This window comes from Culicoides brevitarsis, chromosome 2 (genome assembly GCF_036172545.1).
Source record: "Culicoides brevitarsis isolate CSIRO-B50_1 chromosome 2, AGI_CSIRO_Cbre_v1, whole genome shotgun sequence".
In the NCBI taxonomy this organism is placed as follows: domain Eukaryota; kingdom Metazoa; phylum Arthropoda; class Insecta; order Diptera; family Ceratopogonidae; genus Culicoides; species Culicoides brevitarsis.
Window position 1 is genome coordinate 35,897,405 of NC_087086.1, and position 22,069 is coordinate 35,919,473.

General features: G+C 31.1%; 6 protein-coding genes across 6 annotated transcripts; 3 read left to right on the forward strand and 3 right to left on the reverse strand.

Annotated features, from left to right (window-relative positions):
- The first annotated feature begins 567 nt into the window (after positions 1-567).
- LOC134829031 (uncharacterized) lies at positions 568-3,775 on the forward strand. Its single transcript, XM_063842024.1, has 3 exons — positions 568-668; positions 3,141-3,441; positions 3,502-3,775. Exons 1-3 carry the CDS (start codon positions 599-601, stop codon positions 3,773-3,775), a joined length of 645 nt encoding a protein of 214 aa, XP_063698094.1. The 5' UTR covers positions 568-598.
- A 19-nt stretch (positions 3,776-3,794) lies between these two features.
- Positions 3,795-4,568, reverse strand: LOC134831077 (protein archease-like). Its single transcript, XM_063844720.1, has 3 exons — positions 4,394-4,568; positions 4,292-4,316; positions 3,795-4,228 (listed from the first exon to the last, which is right to left on the reverse strand). The coding sequence occupies exons 1-3, from the start codon at positions 4,443-4,445 to the stop codon at positions 3,835-3,837; spliced, it is 471 nt and encodes a 156-aa protein (XP_063700790.1). The 5' UTR covers positions 4,446-4,568; the 3' UTR covers positions 3,795-3,834.
- A 64-nt stretch (positions 4,569-4,632) lies between these two features.
- On the forward strand, positions 4,633-5,491 carry LOC134830713 (uncharacterized). The gene has a single exon (XM_063844272.1). The coding sequence runs from the start codon at positions 4,685-4,687 to the stop codon at positions 5,393-5,395; it is 711 nt and encodes a 236-aa protein (XP_063700342.1). The 5' UTR covers positions 4,633-4,684; the 3' UTR covers positions 5,396-5,491.
- Positions 5,492-6,372: 881 nt separating this feature from the next.
- On the forward strand, positions 6,373-15,457 carry LOC134829550 (folliculin-interacting protein 2). Its single transcript, XM_063842652.1, has 4 exons — positions 6,373-7,163; positions 11,069-11,273; positions 11,337-13,984; positions 14,929-15,457. Exons 1-4 carry the CDS (start codon positions 7,069-7,071, stop codon positions 15,281-15,283), a joined length of 3,303 nt encoding a protein of 1,100 aa, XP_063698722.1. The 5' UTR covers positions 6,373-7,068; the 3' UTR covers positions 15,284-15,457.
- A 542-nt stretch (positions 15,458-15,999) lies between these two features.
- Positions 16,000-19,086, reverse strand: LOC134829991 (rab5 GDP/GTP exchange factor). Its single transcript, XM_063843318.1, has 4 exons — positions 18,951-19,086; positions 18,804-18,891; positions 17,766-18,751; positions 16,000-17,040 (listed from the first exon to the last, which is right to left on the reverse strand). Exons 1-4 carry the CDS (start codon positions 18,984-18,986, stop codon positions 16,042-16,044), a joined length of 2,109 nt encoding a protein of 702 aa, XP_063699388.1. The 5' UTR covers positions 18,987-19,086; the 3' UTR covers positions 16,000-16,041.
- A 1,196-nt stretch (positions 19,087-20,282) lies between these two features.
- Positions 20,283-21,435, reverse strand: LOC134829032 (endothelial lipase-like). Its single transcript, XM_063842025.1, has 3 exons — positions 21,215-21,435; positions 21,019-21,158; positions 20,283-20,965 (listed from the first exon to the last, which is right to left on the reverse strand). The coding sequence occupies exons 1-3, from the start codon at positions 21,433-21,435 to the stop codon at positions 20,283-20,285; spliced, it is 1,044 nt and encodes a 347-aa protein (XP_063698095.1).
- Between the last annotated feature and the right edge of the window lie 634 nt (positions 21,436-22,069).

A 22,069-nucleotide genomic window follows, 5' to 3' on the forward strand; every position in this document is an offset into this window, starting at 1 on the left:
TTACCATTTCAACGCAATATTTGGAGCTGTAAACATCAACTCAAGAAAATTTTCAAATCTCGCGGATAAAAAATACTCAAAATACGTCATAAAGTGCCAATAAAACTCGTTTAATCTCGAAACGCGCGTCACACTTTAGTAATTCCCTTTAGAAAGGAAGTTCAAAAAAAATTTTAAAGTTCAAGTTCTCGCATTGTGACGTCAAAAAACGACCAAAAACGGATCAGTGACATTCAATCCTCGCCCGATAATTAAATAACAACGCGCGGAAACCTTGATTCAAAACTTTCAATTTCAATTACTCATACGGAGTGCATGGCAAAAAAAAAAAATAAACAAATAGAGACAAAACCAGAACTTGCTCAACAAAACAAAAATTATAAAAGATTTGGTTCTTTTTTTGTTCGAAGTTAATACGACGGTAGCACGAAAATTGCGGCAACGCAAAAAATAAAATAAAAACACAAAAATTATAATGTTGCGAATTACACAAAGTTGTAAATGTAGTGCTGTAGCGATTTTTGTGATAATTTTAATGATTGTTGAGCCGAGTCTTGCGCAAGATATTAAAAAATATTTCTCACAGTGCAGTACAAAAATGGAGAAAAAAGTCTTTGATAATTGTCTGAAAAATGCACTCAATGAGATGCGGATATTTTATCACTCAGGTAAGAATTTGCGGAAATAAATAAAATTTTATCTTATTTTGACAGTTGAGTTGATAGCTGTCAAAATTTTTTATAAAATGTCACTTTTTAGGTAGATTTTTGTGAATATTTGAATTAATTTCATTGGAACTTTAACCTTTAGAACTTCATTTCAAAGTATAAAAATTAATAATTTGTTGAATTGTCATTTTGACAGCTGTCAAAATTTTTCCTTAATTTTCATATTTTGGACTTTTGACTTTAAATTTTTTGTTTTTAATATTTTTTTATTAATTATGAACCGATTTTGGTACATTTCAAGCTTCAAAAATGTTCAAAAGTAAGAATTTTGTCAAATTTGACATTGACAGCTGTCAAAATTTTTATTCAAACGTCACTTTTTTAATGAATTTTTAATTATTTAAGTCATTTATGGCTCAATTAATTCATTTTGGGCATTTAATACTTGCTAACCTCATTATGAGGTCTAAATATATGGAAATTTGTCATAATGTCAGTTTGACAGCTGTCAAAATTTTCAATTAAATTTCATTTTTTTACTTTTTGAGGCTCAAAGTTAATTAATTAAAGTTAAAATGACACAAATTATCAAAAATTATCTCAAAAAGGGACATTTGAACAAAAATTTTGACAGCTGTCATTTTTGACATTTGCTAAAAAATCAAATTTTTAAGCCGTTATGCGCTTTAATGAACAATTTTAACAAAAATTCAACTTTTTAAATAAAAACCTAGATAAAAAAATGACACTTGTCATTAATTTTTTTTTGTCAAATTTACTTTGTGCATAAAAAAAAACTCAAGCTTGACCCAAAAATGGTCATCACATGTGTTACTTTCCCTTTCAATTTACATTATTTATTTTTATTTTTTGTCTTCATCTCTTGTCCCGCGGAGGTTATCGTACCGTACTAACTACCAAATATCATAAAAATTGACGACTATTACTTAACATCGCTAAATTTACGAAGCTGTACTGCAATGCAATAACTTACAAAATCCCGTTCATGTATAAAGTGCGCGCCGCTATTGCACAGAAAACATTCAAAGTGCTCGGCAAATAGACTTGTGTTAGGTGCGAAATTTGTAGGTCAAGTTGTACCACTTACTTTGAGGAAATAAAATAAAAAATAATGTTTAGCAGCAACTATCGATTATTATTGCCGTTTTAATTTTTCGGTTGCTTGAGTTTTTTCACATGTGTATTGAGACATTGCGACACTCGTTTAGATAGTTGACCGCTAGTTACAAATAACGACAAGAAACAAATAATTAAACAAGGTGCAAAGTTGTTTTTTATGTGACGAAAGGGTCTCTTAATGGGGTAATTTGAATATTTTTAAACGAGTTTTTGGTTCAAAAATGCATAATTTTCAGTGCAATGTGCCTTCTTGAAGTAAAAATATTAAATAATTGATAAAAATTGATCAAGCGAGTAAAAAAGGAAGTAAATTAACTTGAAAAAATTTAATAATAAGCTCTTGAAATTATATTTTAAGATAAATAAATAAATTTTTATACCGGTTACAATTATTAAAGAAGAATTTTAGTAAAATTAACAGCTAAAAAATTCATAAATTTTAGAATTTTTGTGAAAATTTATTTTTTTTTAAGAAAATTATAAAAATATTTACTGAAAATATTTTTTTAAAAAAATTTCAATTTTAATTTTTAAAAATAATTTTTTAAAAAAATTTTTTTTTTTAAATTATTTATTAAAAAAAATAAATAAAAAATCGAATAAAAAATTAATTAAACTTAGGTAATAAAAAAATTAATTATTTTAATTTTTAAAAATTAATTAATTAAAAAATTTTTAAAATATTTAATTAATTAATATTATTATTTTGAAGAGAAATTTTTTATTTTTTTAGAAAAAAATTAAAATTTAAAAAATAAAATATTTAGCCTAAAGTCTCAAAATGAAAAAAATTGTGAAAATTTGATACATTTGGTTAAAAATTTTCAAAAAATCTTGAAATATAATTTTAAAAAGTCTTGTAAAAGCCTCTTTCCGATAATTTTTAATCAAATCTTATTGAAACTTGTCGAAAAAAATTCTCTTTATTTTTTTTTTCATTTTAAGACTCAAAACTCATTGAAGTTAATTTAATTTAATTATTTGAATAAAAAAATAATTTTAATAAATGAAATTATTTAAATTCAATAAAAAATTAGAATTTTCTTTAAAAAAATATTTTGTCACAAAAAAAGGAAAAACTTTCTTAAATTTGATATTTAAAAAATTAAAAAAAATTATTTTTCTAAAAAATTCATTAATTTTTTTTTTAAACTTCACATTTAATTCTAAAAAAATAGAATTTTGTCTCAAAAAGTATAATTTAAAAAAAAAATATATTTATTTAAATTTTACTAAAAATATAAATTTACACAAAAATAAATTTAATTAAAATTTCTTTAAAAATTAATAATTTTAATTAAAATTCTTCAATTTATCATTATTTTTTCATAGGCTTACCTGACTACAACGTCAAACCCTTCGACCCTCATTACGGAAAATTCATCGAGCAACGACGCGGCGACGCTGGCACGGGCTTATTTGGCTACAAATTAGTCTTATCTGATGTATACGAGTACGGATGGGCCGATTCCAAAATCACAAGTCTTCGTACCGACCCCGAAAATGATCGATTTGTGTACTCGCAATACTTTGGGAACAAAAGTCTGACAGGAAATTACGACTTTCGAGCGAGAATTTTGGGAGCTCCCATCCACACAAAAGGCTCTTGGAACTTAGTGCTTGGAGATTATAGGTAAAAATCAAAAATTTATTAAAAAATAATTTTTTGAGTAAAAATTTAATTTTTTTTTAGTCAAACAACGAGTGTTAAGCGAACAAATGGCCCAAATAGCTTATTAAAAATCAATGTCGAAGTCGATCAAATCGGAAAAATGTCTTTGCATATCTCTGATTTGTTCAACGGAAGGAAACAACTTGAAAATGTCATGGATTTTCTGATAAATGCCGCTTGGCAACCCAGTTTGGTGTTCGTGAAGCCCCTAATTAATGACTTGGTATCAACCGCATTCACAGATATTTTTAACGAATCCTTCAGATATTTTCCGGTGCATGAGATAATTCATTGAATTATTAAAAAAAAATTAATTTTAAAATTTTTCCGTCAATTCTTTATTAAGTGCGCGCCCTAAATGTCAATAATCACAAAAACTTCTGCTTTTTTCTTCTCCTCCGTCGGCTGGATAATTTGCATGGCGGAGTAAGTAATTGCTTTGACTTCCGTACCTTGTGGATGCCTCGTCAAGTCGAAAGGTTCGCCGTAACAGGAACAGACAATGTGAAATTTGGTGACATCGAACGAGGTAATTTCTAATTTCTTACAAACTAAAAAGGGCTCTGCGGAAAAGAGGAACAACAATTCATCGAGGAACTTGAAAAGGAGACCTTCGAGATCGTCGCTTTGCGCCTCAATTTGATAGCATTTTTTCACATCGACCGTCTCGAGTTCTGTCATGTAGCCGAACATGGCGACGCCGCATTGCTCAAAGGCCTCTTTGAGGTCGTCACCCCAAGCGTGTAACCTAAAAAAAAATTAAAATTTAAAAAAAAAATTTTTTTTTAGGAAATTTTGAGCGTCAACTCACTGAACATCTGCAGTATGGTCCAAATCTAAGAGATGTACGATGCAACAAAGAAAAAAAAACGAATCTCATATACTATTCATGAAGAAATCAATAATGACTCACATTCGTATTTGGCACTTGGTAACACCATATCCTGATGAAATTCGATCTCCATGATGGCGAAAGTCACAATTTTTAATTTTTCCGGAAGAACGAGGGAATTTTTTGTTTTGGCACACGGTTTTTGGAGCTCCTTTCGTCTCCTCGAAGTCCCACAATCGACCGAATGTGCGTAAAATGCAATGACAGCTGGCTTGTCATCCTGTACGAGCTCCATGTGGTTATACGAAGTTTGTTTACATCTTTTTCAAAACAACACATTTCCATCGAAAACACATTTTTTCGCGATTTTTGATGTTTTCCGCAGTGATACGGTCCCAAGTTGTCAGAATTGTGACAAAAAATCGCAATTTGCCGCGATTTTTTCATGACGACTTCAGCAACAACGACAAAAACAACGAAGATTTACGTAAGAAACTCGCACCGCTGAAGAAATTTCAGGTTTTTCAAGATGCCGAGCAAGTAATTCTCGATGTCGAAGAGGAGCGTCAACTGCGGGAGCAACAAAAACCATCAGAAGTCGAGGAACGTAAGGCGCCATTTATCGATATGGACATTACACTCGAACGGGGATTGACGGGCGTCTTTGAAATTGAGGATTTAGTCAAATTGTTAAGGAAAGAGAACGGTTTGGATATCGTTGTGTGCAAAGTGCCGCCCGAAGCGAAGTACGTGGATTACATTTGCATCGTCACGGGTAGGAGTCAAAGGCATATGCGAGGCATGGCAGAGTATATTAGGAAAGTTTTCAAGCTGAAACGACATCCAGGCGAGGTAATTCCCAAAATTGAGGGCGCCGATGGACGAGATTGGATGGCGATGGATTTGGGAAATATTGCGGTGCACATTTTTTCGCATGCGGCGCGGTATAATTATGATTTGGAGTCGTTATGGGCCCTTGGATCGGAATATGATGAGAATTGTAAGAAGAAGGAAGATGACAAATTGACACATTTGGACAAGTATTCGATATATTTGGAGGATTTGAAGCCAAAAACGGATTGAAATTAGGATTTTTCTCAATTTAGCGAATAAATTTTAGTCAAAAATTGATCAAAGGAGGTAGAAATTTTTTGAATTTTTAGGTTGAAAGGACGTTTCATTGACAGAGTTTGCAAGAAATTAAACAAAAATTGTCAATTTTTTGAATTAGGAGCTTCAAAAGTTCAATTTTAAGAGAAATTTTCATAAAATTTTGAATGAAAATCAGATTTTTTTCATGAAAAGTCTTCAGAAAGGGTCAGTTCATGGTTTGAGAATCAAAAATATCAAAAATTTAGTCTGAAAAACACGTTCACGAAGGTAAATTTTCAAAAAATTTAAAGAAAATTTGGATTTTTTGGTCCAGAAGTTCAACTTTGGGACAATTTAAGATTCAAAGTCAATGAAAATGACAAAATTTCTATAAAAAAGGGTAAGTTGGTTGTTCTCGAATCATAAAATATTCGAAATTTAGTCACAAAAAGCATTTTTAAGGCTTGAATTACTTGAAAAATTTAAAGAAATTTACAAATTTCGGTTCAAAAGTTCAATTTTGAGTAAAATTAAGACAAAATTTTAATCAAAATCGAAGAACTTTTAACAAAAAAGCTTCAAAAAGCCCTTCGGATGTCTAAAAAAGCATCATTCTGAATGCTCGAAGCCCAAAATTCTTCGAAATTCGATGCTAGAAGGAAATTTTACTAAAAAATATCTCAAGTCATTAAAAAAAATTCATAATTTATTGACTTTCAAATTTTTAAAAGAAGAAATTTAGTTGAAAAATAAAAATTTTTTTATGAAAAGCCTTAAAAAATCCCGTTAATATCCAACCCCCTCCCCCTTCGTCTTAAAAAATCGCCATTCCGCTAATTCAATTTCACTTTCAGATCCCAAAGACAAAAAATTCATGTCATCACACTTCATACCTTCACGTACAGCCTACATTACCCATTGCAAAAATCAAAATTGACCCACAAATTTCTGAGAAATCAAAACAAAAACAAGCAACTCCGTGAAAATTGCTTAAAAATTGCTCATAAATTGCGTATAAACCAAAAATTTCACCTGAATCCGCAGCAAGAAACCAACGCAACGTCAAAAAACATAAAAATTCATCAAAAAATCCTGCGAAAAAAGTAAAAAATCGTGAAACCATCCATCGTAGTGTCTGGAAATCGAGAAAAAATCGCATTATTTTTGTGTCGACACACAATCCGAGATCCGTACAAGCGACAAGAAGACCAATAATCTCTTGCATATGATCGTAGCGCTGATAAAAATAGACATTTCACGTGATTCATAAGAGAGTAGTTGTGTTATTATTATTTATTCGTACGTGCGAGAGCTGCTGACGCGACGTACGAAGCCAATTTAACACGAGTAAAAATCTTTACTATTCATAAAATTGATTTCATTCAGTTTAGTTTGAGTCACTAGACGGTTGTAACGCGGATTTTTTTCGTCGTATTTCGCACACGTCGTCGCGCAAAACAGGAAAAAACCCAAATAAATAAGGAAGAAATCGCAAAATAAATAAAATTGACGCAAAAAAGCTCGCTGATAATGATAGAAATTACGAGTGCAAGACAAAAACAAACTACTTCAAGTACTATTTATTGAAAAAAAAAAGCAAAAAATAATGAAAAAATTGTGAAAAAAGAGAAAATTTCAAGGAAAAAATTAAAAACTAAAAGAAAATGTTTAATAAAATATTCGCAAGTACAAAACGGAAAAACCAAACTGGAGCGCCGCACAGTCATCAGCATCATCACAATCATCAGAACACGATTAGGTAAGGACTTGCTGCATGACGTCAGTGATCGTGACAGCGAAATTCGATGTAAATCACCGCGAGAACTTGTTTCACAAAACAAAAAATTCGGGCAATTAAAAGTTCGTTAGCTAAAAAGTCGTAAAATTTGAAGATTTTTATTGTTTTTTTCGTTGTTTTTTGGATTATGTAAGGATTTCAAGAATTTTTTTTGGTAGAGAGGAATTTTTATGAGAATATTTTTTTATACTTAATGAAGTTTAAAGAAGATTTTGTGATTAAAATGTTCAAGAATCGAACATTTTTAAAAAAATTTTGTAAAAAAAAATATTTTTTTTAATTTTGAAGTTATGCAATTTTAATTAAAATATGAATTTCTTATATAATTTCAGATTTTTAAAGGTTCTTTTTTTATGATTTCTTCCTCCTGATATTTTTTGTCAGGAATTTTTATTCCTTTTTAGATTAAATTAGCGTTTCTGAGCACTTTTTTATTTCTTTATTTTATTTTTTTTTGACCAATTTAAGTCGTACTTCTTAATTATTACACAACAAAAATACTAAAAAAAATTTTTTTTCCAATTTTGTTCACTTCTTTAGGTTGTTAAAATATTTTTAAAAGATTTTGGAGACCAAAATTTGGTTAATTCATTTTAAAAATAATTTATTATTTAAAAAAATTATTTAAAATTGAAAATTTTTCTTTAAAAAATATACGAAAAAATTTAAAATAAATTTTAGAAACAAAAAATCCTTGAAATTAATGAAATTTCCGTCATCTCACAGTCAAAGGATCAAAAATTCAAAAAAAAAATCATCTGATATCTCAAAAGCTAAAAATAACGAAAAATTCCCCTTAAAACTATTCATCTTATCATAAAATATTCGCAAAATCATAAAGATAAAGTGTCCTCTAAAAAAATAGTCAACAAAAATGTCGTATAAATTACTGCGATCGTTGAACCAAGTCACGCGCCAACATAATAACTCGCGAGAAATTCCTGTGTGTTCATAAGGAATTACTCATTTTCGCGTGATTTTGTTTTATTTACTTTTCGTTTTGTGAATTTAAATTCCTTGAAAAATTTTCACTGTAAAAATAATAAAAAAGTGATTTTTTTGTTCATAAAATAACGCGAATTATTTTGACCTTTAATTTTTTTATTGTAAAAAATATTAATTTATAAAAATTTTTAATTATTTAGAATTTTCATAATTTTTTTGAAGAAAAATTAAAATTTTAAATTAAAAAAAATTAATTAAGATATTTATTTTAAAAAATTAATTAAATTATAATTTAAAAAAATATTTTAATAAAAAAAAATAATTTTCTATAAATAATAAATTAATATTTTTTTTTATCAATTTTTATACACTTTTTCATAAAATCTTAAAAAATTTTCTTAATATATTTTTAAATAATTAAATTAAAAAATATTTTAATTAAAAAATATTAACTTTAAAAAAATAAATATAAAGCTTAAACGAAAAATAATTTAAAAAAATTAATTAAATTATTATTTTTAAAATTATTAAAAATTAATTTAACTATTATTTTTAAAATTATTAAAAATTAATTCAATTATTTATATAAAGAAAATAATTAAACCTTCATTAAATAATATTTTTTTAATAATTAAAATTATATTTTTTAAGATATTTTTTTCTTTAATATTTTTTAAAATAATTTTTTCATATTTTTTTAAAATTAAATTTTTTAAAACCTTGAACATGAAAAATTATAAAAAAAAAATAATTATCAAAGTAAACTTAAAATTCCCTCGCAAAAAAAATAAAACGATTTAATTTTATTATTACTTAATTTCACGTTCGCACCATTTTCATCGTTTCTTCAACACACACACAATTTTTAATATCTTGTGATTTTTTTTTTGTTTTCTTTAAATATATATTTGCTTTGCGAGAGAAGAAGAAGTCACCTGACTTTAATAAACATGTATCTAATGCTTATGTCAACATTTTTCGGCTTGTCTTGTCTGCCCAGCGTTCCTCTCGCGTGTTTTTATTTGCTCGCCATCACTCGCGTCACACATCTAATGGTTGCGAATTTCACGTAGCAAAAGTTTATTTAGGCAGATAAATAAAAAAAAAGTAAAAATTTTCCATTCACCAATTTTTTTGTGTCTGTTTTGATGATCTTCGTTTTTTTTGCGAAACGACAAATTTTTTGCGAACAGATAAATAATAAGACAAAAAAGAAACAAAAACAAACAATTTTTTCGGTTTCAGAGGAAAATTTCAAATTTCTGCGTGGTTGTTGCCGTTGATCGTCGTTGGTGCTGACGAACTTTTTTCACTCTGCGATAATCATGATGAAACATTTAAATAATTTATTTACTTATTTAATGTCATTCAAAAGCATGTGACTTGCAGCCATGACAAACATTTATTTACCTCTTACTATCTTTCCACGACAACGAACGAAAATATCCTCCGCTCTCTCGCTCGGGCGAAATTTTATTTTTGAAATTTATTCAAATTATTTTGACGTCGCGAGTGTGTGATTTTTTTTTTTCGCTTGTCGTAGGACGACAACGACGTATTTTCGGGCTAATTTGACGTCATTAAGAGACACAAAACGAGCACTTATATCACTGAAGACATTGTGCGACAACGACGTCGTAATCGTGTTCTTGTTACATTTATTGGATGCCTTATCAATGAATGTTTATATTTTTCGATGTACCTACGTAGATTGTTTATTTCATTCACACACATGACTGATGACCGCAAAAAATCGGTTTTGATGTTATGAGAGGTGCGAAAGTTAAACAAAGTTTATTTGATTTTTTTTATAATTTTTTTTTTTCAAGCTTTTCGATAAAAGAAAAAAATTTCGAAATTAAAATTTTTCGAAGTTCAAAAAATTTTAGAACGGTATTCGAAAAAAATTTGAAAAACTTTTGAAATAATTTTCGAAAACAAAAATTTCAGAAGCTTCTGAATGGATTTTCGAATAAAAATTTGAAATTATTTTCGAAAAAAAAATTTAAAAAGCTTCTGAATGGATTTTCGAATAAAAATTTGAAACTATTTTCGAAAAAAAAAATTTAAAAACTTCTGAATGGATTTTCGAATAAAAATTTGAAATTATTTTCGAAAAAAAAATTTAAAAGCTTCTGAATGGATTTTCGAATAAAAATTTGAAACTATTTTCGAAAAAAAAAAATTTAAAAACTTCTGAATGGATTTTCGAATAAAAATTTGAAACTATTTTCGAAAAAAAAAAATTTAAAAACTTCTGAATGGATTTTCGAATAAAAATTTGAAATTGTTTTCGAAAAAAAAATTAAAAAGCTTCTGAATGGATTTTCGAATAAAAATTTGAAATTATTTTCGAAAAAAAAAAAATTAAAAAGCTTCTGTATGGGTTTTCGAATAAAAATTTGAAATTATTTTGAAAAAAAAAATTAAAAGCTTCTGAAATGATTTTCGAAAAATTTAAAACAATTTCGAAAATCTCAATAAATTTTTCGAAGATAATTTCGAAAAATCCACAAATAATAGCAAAACTCGCTAAAAAGCACACAAAAACTCACTGACATAATTTACAAATAAATATTTTTTTCGCGAAAATAACAACAAAACTATCACTCAGCATTACACGGTGCGACGTGTGATCAAGCACGACATCTCTGTCAACAGAAAGCATCGTAAAAAGCATCACGTGCCTTTTTTTTATATTTTTTTTTATTCATTTTAAACTTTTCTCGTTGTTGTTTATTGTATTTCGTTCGTTTATTTTTAGCTCATTTGTCGTAGTTTTTTTTTGTTGTGCCTTTTTTTTCGCTCTCTGCGCTCATAATTTCATTCACGAAATGTAGCGCGAAATTAAATATTCAATTCCTGATTTTAATGACGTCATTTTTTAATCAATGAATATTTTTTTTTTGTTTTTTTTTCAGCCCTTTTGAGTTCGCAGACGACCAAACACGGATCGTGTTGTTCCGCGAATGTGACCTGAGAGGCACAAAATTACTTTTTGACTCGGATGCCTTCAGTCAGATACCAGTTTCGCCGAAAAAAGGTCCCGCTAAGAATGGGACGACGACAAAAACGGGAGGAAGTGAGGGGCCTGTGTATGAAATTAGTGACGGAATTGCTTATCGGGTAAGAATTTTTTAATTTTTTGATTTTTCTTTGAAGAAATTTTAATTAAATTAATTTTTTTAGTACTCCCGCCAACAAAAACAACCAAAAAGTGATGAAAACGTCCTCAGCGAGATGATTTTCGGGTCTGTAGCGTTAGCGTTACGCGGCACAACGTTCAAAGTGCATTGGCTGCACGATCGAATGATGATCTCGCAAGTGTTTTTGGCACCGATTCAGATGCAAAATGGCACGCGACACTCCCAATCGACACGTTTGAACATCGTCAGTGCCTCGCATCTACAGGAAACGGGTCCCGAAGGCACTTCCGTCAACTCGTTGTCGCTCAGTATTTGTGTGAAGAGCGATTTGGCGCTCAGTCATCCGTTGGATGTCCCCGAGGAGCATCACGCAACGCAAAATCCCGAAGTTCGAGGCAGCACAGGTGATTCGGGGTATAGCGGAACTGATCCATGGACTGCTACATCGACAACTTCGTCACGTGTCTCGAATCGGAGCAGCTTGGCATCCGTTTTTAGTGACTTGGATATCAGTCATCATGGGCGCAAACACTCGATTGACTCGACAGCGGCTCTCATGCCCGAAACGAACAACAGCAGTGGCAATATTCAACGTCGAATCTCGCGTCACGTGTCAACTTCCATGGAAAATCGCTTCACAAACCCCGATTTAGTGGGTCAACTTGGCGAATATTACATGACGAACGTCGTAAATTGCTCCGCAAGTGAGTTAAGTGTCCCCCGCATTCGAAGAAACAGCGAAATTTGTCCCCCGCCGCAGGAGAGAGGAACATCTTCAGACATCCGAAGCAAAAGAAAAGCCATAAGTGGTGATGTTTTGGCAAATTCATCACGTCGCAGCTCTGCAAGACGTCCCAGACTTGGCATTGCCGTCATTTTCATGCTCAACAAAGGCGAAAATCGTGAAATGAAGCTTTTTTGCTCGGAACACATGCTCATGCTCGAAGGAATGATCAACCGTTTGCGCATGGCAGTCGAAAATGCGTACATCAGTCGTCAACGCTTCCTTCAAATCATGCTTTCGGCCTTTCATGAGACCTCAAATTGGCTTTATGATCTCTTCACGGCGCCTCGCATCAAATTTCCCGTGTGGATTTCCTTGAGTACGGGTTTCGTGCATAATGCCGTGCAACTAGCAGCTCAATTTATGAAAGATCTGAACCTGTTGATGAACCATCTTGACACGAAAGAGACCAATTTCTTCATGAGTCGTCTCGTAACAGCTGTTTTGACGTGTCATTTGGGCTGGGTGAACACTGTGGCGCCAATTTGCATCCAAAAACAGGCAAAACGTGATGGATCAGTCGCTTCCGTGGAAACTCTCGTGAACGAAGAACGTATGCGACTATCGGAAATCTCAAAATTACATCCTTACAATGCTCTGTGGGCTCAATTGGGGGATTTGCATGGCGCTGTAGGGACTCCATTGAGACTTGCGAAGACTGTTGTGTACGGAACTGCCTCACATTTGAAGATTGTCGAACGAATTTTAAACATTTTGACGTATTTCATCCGATGTGGCGAGATAAAACGCTTGGAAGTGCGGAAAAAAGTCGAAAATTCAGACGTTGGTGCGATAATTGAAAAGCAACTGACAAACAACAACAAAATTTCACAGGAAAAAATCGAATCAGAACCAAAAAGTGAAAAAACTGAAACCAAAAATCGCATGATGCGACGCTCAAACACGCAAAAATCAAATTTAGCCCTGCTGGATCAGCAATTGGAGACATCAAGTGCCTCGTCAAGCAGCAGTAACATTCCCTTCGCCATGGATTCGGACACTTCGTTAGTAGTTAAAGGCAGATTTCAGGTAACAACAGCGACGGAAAGCGATGTCGTGGATTGTGCCGTGCCTCCTGCGACTAAAATCGATGAAAATGGGGTCGTTTTTGTGCTGGGAGGCGATAATGAAGAGCTTGTTGGCCTGAAACAGGAACAAGAAACCGCAAATGGGGCAATTAAAAAGAGTAGTTGCTCCACGAAACACAAAAAACATTCCGGCGTCAAATTTGATTTCGAAAAATATCCGCAAATTGCGAAAAATTACATGCGGAACAAGAATTTGGAAATGAATAATTACGATTTTTTCGAAAAAGGACTAAAAATGGAGCTCCAATGGAAGCTAAACTACGAAGAAACACAAACGAAAACAAAAGAAGAAGAATGTGAGTGTTGCAAAGGCGCAGGAGCGCATTACCTTCAAACTCCCTCCAACGCGTCTGAATTGGAATTTTCGAGTGACGATCCGTTGCAGGAACAACACACGTCGACGCCGCGCATCGTAATCAGCGAAGCTCAAACCACTTGTCTGACAAATCACTCGAAATTGCCACTGGCCTACTTTCCGCTTGACGAGACACGAGAAGTGAATATCGTAAGAAACGATAATCCTCAGATAAATCTCATCGAGTTGCCTTTTAAAGAGACTTCCGATGACAATATCAGTACAAAACCGCTTGTGACGACCTCAAAACAGGATAAATTGTTGCCTGGGTTTAGCCCGTCGCTGTTTGTGGGCTTGTCGAATCACTTTATTTCGGATATGATCCTTCAGGGCATCATTACGGCGCGAAATGACGCCAAATGGGAAGATGCGCTGAGACAAGACTTGATGTATGCCGCCAAATGCATTTCTCTCGAACAGGTCCCCATCGAGAATGTAGCGATTGTTGCTAATATTGATAATTGGTGAGTCTGAAAACATTTTTTTATAGTATTTCAAAGAAAATTAGGTCACGTGGTTAATTTTTTTGAAATTTGCATTGGGGCAAAAAAGTTTAAATGTGCATTGGGTTCATAAAAATTTGAATTTTTAATTGAATGAAGATCAAAATTAAATTTTAAGAAAAGAAACATTTAGAATTTTAACGAAATATCGAATGTTTAATGGGATAAAATCTTAAAAATTTTCATTGGGTAAAAATTTTGAATTATACAATGGGTTCTTTAAACTCTAAATGTTCAATAGGGTACTACCGTAAATTAAATTTTTTTATCAAATTTGAATTTAAAAAAATTTAAGCGAAATTTTACAATGTGTTATGGGTTGATATTTTTAAAATGTGCATTGGGCTAAAATTTGAAAATGTTTTTTAGGTTTAAAAAATTTTGAAATTTTATTGGATCAAGTTTTTAAAAGAAAAAAAAATAAGATTTTAACGAAAGGTACATCGAACTCGCAATGGAATAGAATTTCACAATGTACAATGGGTCAAAATTTTCAAATAAACATTAGGTTAAAAAAAATAAAAATCTGAGGCAAAATTCCAAATTGACATTTTTTCTTGTAGAAATATAAATTTTAAGCGCAAATTTCAAAATGTGTAATGGGATGAAAATATAAAATGTGCACAAGGCGAAAATTTATATTACCTGAATCGTCAATAAATAAAAATTTATTTGATATGAAGTTCAAAATTTTAATTTTTTAAATCGAAATTCTAAATTTGACAGGATGTAAATTCAAAATTTACTTTGGGCAAAATAAAAAATATGCATTGGGAAAAATTTAAATTATGCTCTGGATCAATTCACATGACTTTTTTAAAAATGCGATACTTTTAATTTAATTAACATTAAATTTTAATACTTTTCAAATAAAATTAATTCAAAAACCTTTTTTTCTTCAACAGGGACGTCCGTTTACTCTCCTCCAACTCGTCATATCTCGCATCGACTGCCACGAACAAGACATTCGGCATCGTGGGAATGTCCCAGCTCGTCTCAACACTCCTCGAAACGGTACAATGCATGTACCAAAGCGGCGCCTCAGCCTTCCAGTGCATGTCGCTCATCGAATCAAAGTTACAGGAAATCTACCTGCAATCGGAAACGCTTTCCGAATTTCTGCTGGAAACGGAATTTTGCTCCCTGAGCATGCTCACGAACACGTTAGAGCTATCGGACAACGATATACCGTTACTTCTTGCTATCGCATCAATTCACTCGCCACAAGTTACCAAAAAATATGGTGTTAGTACCAGATAAGTTAGTTTTATAAGGAATTCCGCGCAGAGAAACAAAAACTAAACAATTGTATACAATCAATATGTACCGCTAATGTGATAGTAGATTTAATGTTAAATTATTAAATTAAAGGACAATACGGTAAAAAAAAATAAATATTTATAACAGACTTGATATAAAAAAAAGTTGAATAAAATAAAAGGATTTTTAAGCTTTTATAGAAAAATTCTTCAAAAAATTTTGTTTTTTTTTATTTTTACCCTTAAAATTTTTTAAATGTGCATTGGGACCAAAAATTTGAAATGGACACGAAAAAATTTTAAATTTCATTGAAGCGAGAGTCAAAATTGAAACTTTAGGTCAAAAAACTCAAAATCTGAACTAATTTTTAAAATATGAGGTAAGAAAAAAATTCAAAATGTGCATTGGGATAAATTTTCAAAATGTACAATAGGATAAAAATTCAAAATTTAATCTAAAATGAATTTAAATATTTTTTATACAAAGATTTTTTAAACTTTTACCTGTAAAATTTTTAAAATTTGCATTGGGACGAAATTTTCAAGATGTGCAATGGGATAAAAATTCAAAATTTGATCTAAAATGAATTTAAATATTTTTTATACAAAGATTTTTCAAACTTTTACCTGTAAAATTTTTAAAATTTGCATTGGGACGAAATTTTCAAAATGTACTATGGGATAAAAAAATCAAATTTTACACTGGGATAATTTTTTTTTAAATTTTTATCTTTATTTTTAACTTTTTACCCTAAACACTTACGACGAAGACTCATTTTGCTCCTTAATCGAGTCACATTTGTTTCCCGTTGAACAGGAAATTGTCGGAATTTTATTGAGAGCTGAAAATCCTCCCTTATAATCGACATTCACCGACGACGTTTGACTCATTTTTTGACTAGAAGAACTACTTTTCACTGCGGGCGACGACGCCAACGACACAAATGGCTTCAACGGCGACTCAAGACCCAAAGCTCCCGGACTATCATCCATCAAAGTCTTCGTAGCGCCAATTTGATCCAACGTATCAAGCGACGAGGAGTCCGTAATGCCCAACAAAGTCGTTGGTTTCTCGACAAAATCCTCAATTGTGCTATTTTCCGCACTGCCATCCGAGAAATCCATGTCGTAGTTGATGTTTCGAATGCCTCGCATGAAATCCCGCCGTGCTTTATCGTCGGGCGTCTCAACTTCGTCGAATATTTGTGATGCCGAACTCGGTTCGAGGGTTTTTGTGAGTGAATCTGCGAGTGCTTCGAGTCCGCGACACTGTTCACTCTTCTCAGGAACCGCAGAAACTGACGCTGCTTCTTCCGTTTGCGGAGTTTTCTTCACATCAGGCGGCGTAAAAGTCGCATCCGCTACCATTGTGGCGAGATTTGTCGAAAAATGTCCCGTTTTTGGTGCAAGTTGACGCGTTTTGAGTTGATCGATGATGCGGGGCGGCGTCTTGATCGGTTGAATGACAAACGGAGTGGCTTCAATTACTTTCGCAGTGCGATCTGCAACCTCTTTTGTGAAGTTTTGAATGTCTTGTTGAACATTCGCTATGGCGTTTGTTAAACCGTCGTTCTTGGATTTGAGTTCTGACATTTTTTGCATGTTTTCAGACATCAAATGGAGACTTTCGCATGCCAGCAGAGCACTTTCCCATGCAGTGTTGTAATGTTTTTTGCCCGTCATCAAGTCACGAAATTCCTGTTCCGGCATCGAGAGCGATTTGTGATCCAAGTTTTCGATGAAATTTATTGCACAGTTCTAAAAAAATAAAAAAAAATATTTTTTTTTAATTCTTTATTATTTTTTTAAGAAAAATATTTAATTTAAAAAAAAAAATAATTAATTTAAATTCATCAAAAATAATTTTTATTTATAAAAATTTATTTTTAAAATTAATGAAAATTTTTAAATTATTAAAAACAAAATAATTTTGTAATTTTAATTAAGTAATTTAATTTATTTTAAATTTTTAATTAATTTTTTGACAAATATTTTTTTAAAAATTAAAAAAAAATAAAATTATTTCAGATTAATTAAAATTTGAAATAAATAAAAAATGGATTACTATAAATTCATAATAAATACTAAAAAATCTCGTAATAAAATCATTTTTAAAAAAATAAATAAAATTTTTAAATTAATAAAAAAAATTAATTGACAAAAATTAAATAATTTTTTAAGATATTAAAATATTTTTTTTTTAATTTTTTTCTAATTTTAATTAATTTAATTTATTTTAAGTTTTTTATTAACTTTTTTTAGAATATTTTTTTTTAGAAAAATATTTAATTTTAAAAATTAAATAAAAAATAATTAAAATTAGGTAATTTAAATTAATTAAAATAATAAAAATAAAAAAAAATCGTAATAAAATAAATTTTAAAAAATTTTTTTTTTTTTCAAAATTTAATTAATTTAATTTATTTTTAATTATTTTATTGATATTTTTTTACTAAATAATTTAAATTAATTTTTTTTCTTACCAAATTCGTGAAATAATATCCCGATTCGCCCGACATGAGACGTGATGGATTGCTAAATCGCGTGATGTATTGAATGTTGCTATGTAACCTCACGGGATTCGCTTTAAGAATGACAAAAATCAATGCTGGCAGGAACTCGTCAGCACTCGCAGGACCTCCGACGGTATGTTTGAGCAACTTGAAGATATTCCTGCTGCATTGAACGATGCGTTCGAGCTTTTCCTGCGGCGTTTGGAACGAATCCATCGACACGAGTTCCGTAATTGCGCCATAAACCAAGTCCCGTACCTCCGCATTCACCTCATCGATGCTACAAACGAGATGTTTCGAGCTAATCCATGCCAACTGCCGAATGCGTCGTTGCACCGCAACATCTTTCTCCTCGTCTTTGGTAAAGTGCGGCGAAAAAAGGTACTTGTAATACTTCGTCATAATACTTTTCTCGAAGAAATCGATGATTTGCTCCTTCAGTTCGGGCGACAAATCCGCGAAATTTGGCGTCGTATCGAGGTACTCGGAGAATTTTTGGTATCCATTTTGGACATTTTCGGAAATTTCGTCGATATTATAGCTGCTGTACTTTTTCTTGATGATCTCTTCGAGGCGCTGAAAGAAATATTTGATTTCTTTTTTCGCGTTTTCCGCAATTTTTAGTGCTTTTAATCCCTCCAAGTACTCAACTTCGTATCGTTCGAGCGGACGACGACGTTGTTGCCCACTGCGTGGCGATTTGTTATCATCAAAGAGATTTTTTACGTGCGATTGTTGTTGATGATTCGATGACGTAGGCTCCGGACTACTGGATTTCTTGAAAACATCCAGCAAATTTCGCTTTTTACTGCTTGATGTGCTGTTGCTGCTCACATCGCTTAGTTGGCGTCCCAAAGATCGCGGATATGTACCGAATTTGTCGACAGTTTTTTGACGCTCTCGCAGTAACTCGCGAGTTGTAGCATCAACACTTCGCCCAGAGACACTCCCATTATCTAAAATAATTTTTTTTTATTTTTCATCAGAAAACTCGATGACGTTACTTACATTTCTTTTGGTCTCGCGCACATTTGGAACAAAGCATGTCCCATTGTGCGTTCCCGTAAAATTCTTTGCATTTGAGACATTTTAAATCCTGAAAAAAATAAAAAATCAAAAAATCTTAAAATTCAAATATGTTTTTCATGGACAAACCTTTTGCTCGATTCTTGGTTTTCGTATTGAATGCATCTTGTTGCTTGTTTTTTATTAATAAGGAACACAGAAATTAATTAAGGACATATTATTTAGACGAATTTTGATAATTTTCAATTAATTTATTCGGAATTTCTTTGAATGTAATGTCATTTATTGAACGGGATGACATTTGATGACGTATGCTGCATGATTTCTGTAGTGTTTTGATGAAGTTTGAATTGTACCCTGTCAACATTTATCCTGATATTTTTTTTATTAAAATTTATTTTTAGTTTAATAATTATTGTTATTACCTAATTATCAATTTTAGTGATTTTATTTTAATTATATTTTTTATTTTATTAAATTTTAAAAGAAAAATATTTGAAAATATTAAAAAGGAAAATTTAATTTTTCTGTATGTATTTAATTTTATTGTCATTGGCAAGATTTGTCTCAATTTGATCGACGTTACTGAATAACTTTTCAATAATAAGTACTTTTTTGGCAATTTTCATCTTAACCTCACGGAGGACAGCACAACATTTAGTATCTGATTTAATTATTGATTCATTTATTTAGTTTTGACGAAAAATTTATGGCACACACAGCTTTTAAAAACGTTTTGTGGGGAGTCGAGATGGATACCTTATTTCGTTTGATGGATAATAATTACCTAAGTAGAAAAAAATATGTAGGTACATACTGAAATGATTGAATTCTTTTTAATTTTTTACGTTTAAACATTTTTCTTTTCGTATTGCGACTTTATTTTGCTCTGCTACTTTATGTGTGGATCCAAGGCGATTCAAAAAACCGACGGCTTATGCATTATTTTCAGAAGAAATCCCTGTATCTTTGATGAGTTTGAATTCATTATGTTATAGCAGAATTACTTATCCTCAAATTAGTCACAGGCAGATAGCTGAAACTGGCGTAATACTTCGTAATTTTACAATGTTTACCTCTATGTTTATTAACTTTCAGCAAACCTTTACTTTTTTTTAGGCAAAGTTTTAGTTTATTTGAAACTTTATCTGGTTTTCTGGTTTTTTTTTCAACTCAAAATGATATAAAAATACTTACGTTAGTGGAAATTTTTTTTTTCGGGAAACTTTTTGTGAGTGTTATGTAATCTGTGGCATGTCCCGTTACTGCATCCTTTAAACGACTCCTCCTTTCTATCGCTTGAATAAAAGTTATAAAATTAAAAAAAAAAATTTTTTGAAAAATATTAAAAAAATTAGGTTTTTCTAAACAACCATTTGCAATATTTATCGAAGTTTCTTCGTGTCTTCGAATTATTTATTTAATTTCTCTTTTATTTAAAACTCGAAAACTTTCGGATTTTCAAACGTATGGAGCGACAGCTGAAGTTTGCAAATAAAAGTTACCATGCTCCTCACGTTTGGCATAAATTCCCAAGCGTTCATAATGTTGACCAAAGCACATGCCCGTCACATATGACATGCCTGAACTACATTTTCTTCCCAAAAAGTGATGTTCAGGATTCAACGCGTATCTGAAAAGCTCCGTCGCATGCGAATGACTGCAAGAAACCATCTCAGGACTTATAGCTCCCGTTACAGTTGGCACGACACAAGGCGGTTGAGGAACAATTCCAACATTTGGCTTAAAGTTTTGATGCGCAACTTCAATTCCGCATCCCAAAATGTAACGTGTCGTGTAGATTGCTTGAACGAATTGCGCATCAGTTGGATCCAAACGATTTTTAAGGCTTCTGACAACGGGATGTGTAAAAAGTGGTCCTGCAGGATCTAATGCGAATATTTGACCGATTTTTCCATCAAGAAGCCCGCCAGTTAAACCTGAAATTTGTCCTCCCAAACTGTGACCAACTAACGTGACGTTATCAAAACTGACTTGATGATCGTCTCTGAGTGACTTGATGAAATCAGCAAGATGCGCGGCAACCATATGAACATTTCGCATGGCACTGATGGCATATTCGTAGTTTGCAAGACGATTCCAATCCACAGCAATTACGTTTGTATCGACAAATTTGACGTAATCTAAAAAAAAATGTTTTTTAAAAAAATTTAGTTAAAATCGAAGAAAATTTCACCTTTGACAGTTTCTTGCACCCATGTTCGGTTCACATTATCGATCCAACCGTGAATCACAAAAGCAACTGGTTTACTGAAATCAAGTTTTTGGGCAATATTGGGATCTTTTAACCAAACTTGTCGCAATTCATTGGTTTCTCTATCAAAATAAAAAAACAATTTAAAATTTAAAAAATTTATCAAAAAAAATCTTACCGATTAATAGCCCAAAAAGTGACATCCTCTTCGATTGGAGTATCATCAACTTCACCACATAAATGTTTTACCGTTAGTTTGGTTCCTCTTAAAAGCAATCGGATAATTTCATCGACTGAATAATCAGTTTTGTAGTTTTTCAAGCGGTTGTAGAGATCTTTAATAACTCCTCCATTAGTGGCAACTACAAAACAAGCCACAAAAAGAAACAAAAGTCTCATTTTTTTTGTAACAATTTGAGGCAGATTTTCAACAAAAACTGACTAAAGACAAAACATTTTTGATTTTTATACATGATAAAAAATATTTGTTCACGAAATACGCAAAACGATCTTATTTTAACAACTGTTTTGAAAATTTTTTAATTAAAACGTTTGCGGGAAAACTAAAAAAATTACAAAAATTAGAACTAAAAAATTAACTTATATTACTAATAGTCAACAGTTTTTTTATTAAATGATCATTTGAAAACATCGATTTTTTTTTCAATTCAGACAATAATGAAAAAAAGTCGAAGCTTCAGAACAATTCAAAACACTTGTTAAAATACGACGTACCTACCTACAAAAAACTGATCAAGGCAAATATTTTTGCCGAAAAATGAAGATGTCGCTCAGAAACAGTCGGTAAATATCGGTTTTTCAATTGTTTAACTTAAAATGTAAGTAAATCTTTATTTATTCTGTATTTTATTTATTTTTAAAGCAAATAATATTTTAAGGCAACAAAAAAGTTCATGAAAGGTTTTAAATTGCGACTTAATTAAAATTGCGATTTATTAAGCTCAAAAAAAAAATTTAAATAAAATTTTATTTTTTTTTAGGTTAACATGAAGGACGAAAAGGATAATTCGCA

Bases quoted from the DNA above. Each gene is read 5' to 3' on its own strand.
- LOC134831077 (XM_063844720.1), bottom strand. From the start codon at position 4,445: ATGGAGATCGAATTTCATCAGGATATGGTGTTACCAAGTGCCAAATAC. The intron at 4,317-4,393 runs GTGAGTCATTAT...TACATCTCTTAG, and splicing joins ACCAAGTGCCAAATACGAAT to ATTTGGACCATACTGCAGAT. The intron at 4,229-4,291 runs GTGAGTTGACGC...ATTTTTTTTTAG, and splicing joins GACCATACTGCAGATGTTCA to GTTACACGCTTGGGGTGACG.
- LOC134829031 (XM_063842024.1), top strand. From the start codon at position 599: ATGGAGAAAAAAGTCTTTGATAATTGTCTGAAAAATGCACTCAATGAG. The intron at 669-3,140 runs GTAAGAATTTGC...ATTTTTTCATAG, and splicing joins GCGGATATTTTATCACTCAG to GCTTACCTGACTACAACGTC. The intron at 3,442-3,501 runs GTAAAAATCAAA...ATTTTTTTTTAG, and splicing joins TTAGTGCTTGGAGATTATAG to TCAAACAACGAGTGTTAAGC.
- LOC134830713 (XM_063844272.1), top strand. From the start codon at position 4,685: ATGTTTTCCGCAGTGATACGGTCCCAAGTTGTCAGAATTGTGACAAAA.
- LOC134829032 (XM_063842025.1), bottom strand. From the start codon at position 21,435: ATGAGACTTTTGTTTCTTTTTGTGGCTTGTTTTGTAGTTGCCACTAAT. The intron at 21,159-21,214 runs GTAAGATTTTTT...TTATTTTGATAG, and splicing joins ACTTTTTGGGCTATTAATCG to AGAAACCAATGAATTGCGAC. The intron at 20,966-21,018 runs GTGAAATTTTCT...ATTTTTTTTTAG, and splicing joins GGTGCAAGAAACTGTCAAAG to ATTACGTCAAATTTGTCGAT.
- LOC134829991 (XM_063843318.1), bottom strand. From the start codon at position 18,986: ATGCATTCAATACGAAAACCAAGAATCGAGCAAAAG. The intron at 18,892-18,950 runs GTTTGTCCATGA...TATTTTTTTCAG, and splicing joins AACCAAGAATCGAGCAAAAG to GATTTAAAATGTCTCAAATG. The intron at 18,752-18,803 runs GTAAGTAACGTC...AAATTATTTTAG, and splicing joins TGCGCGAGACCAAAAGAAAT to ATAATGGGAGTGTCTCTGGG.
- LOC134829550 (XM_063842652.1), top strand. From the start codon at position 7,069: ATGTTTAATAAAATATTCGCAAGTACAAAACGGAAAAACCAAACTGGA. The intron at 11,274-11,336 runs GTAAGAATTTTT...TAATTTTTTTAG, and splicing joins GTGACGGAATTGCTTATCGG to TACTCCCGCCAACAAAAACA. The intron at 13,985-14,928 runs GTGAGTCTGAAA...TTTCTTCAACAG, and splicing joins GTTGCTAATATTGATAATTG to GGACGTCCGTTTACTCTCCT.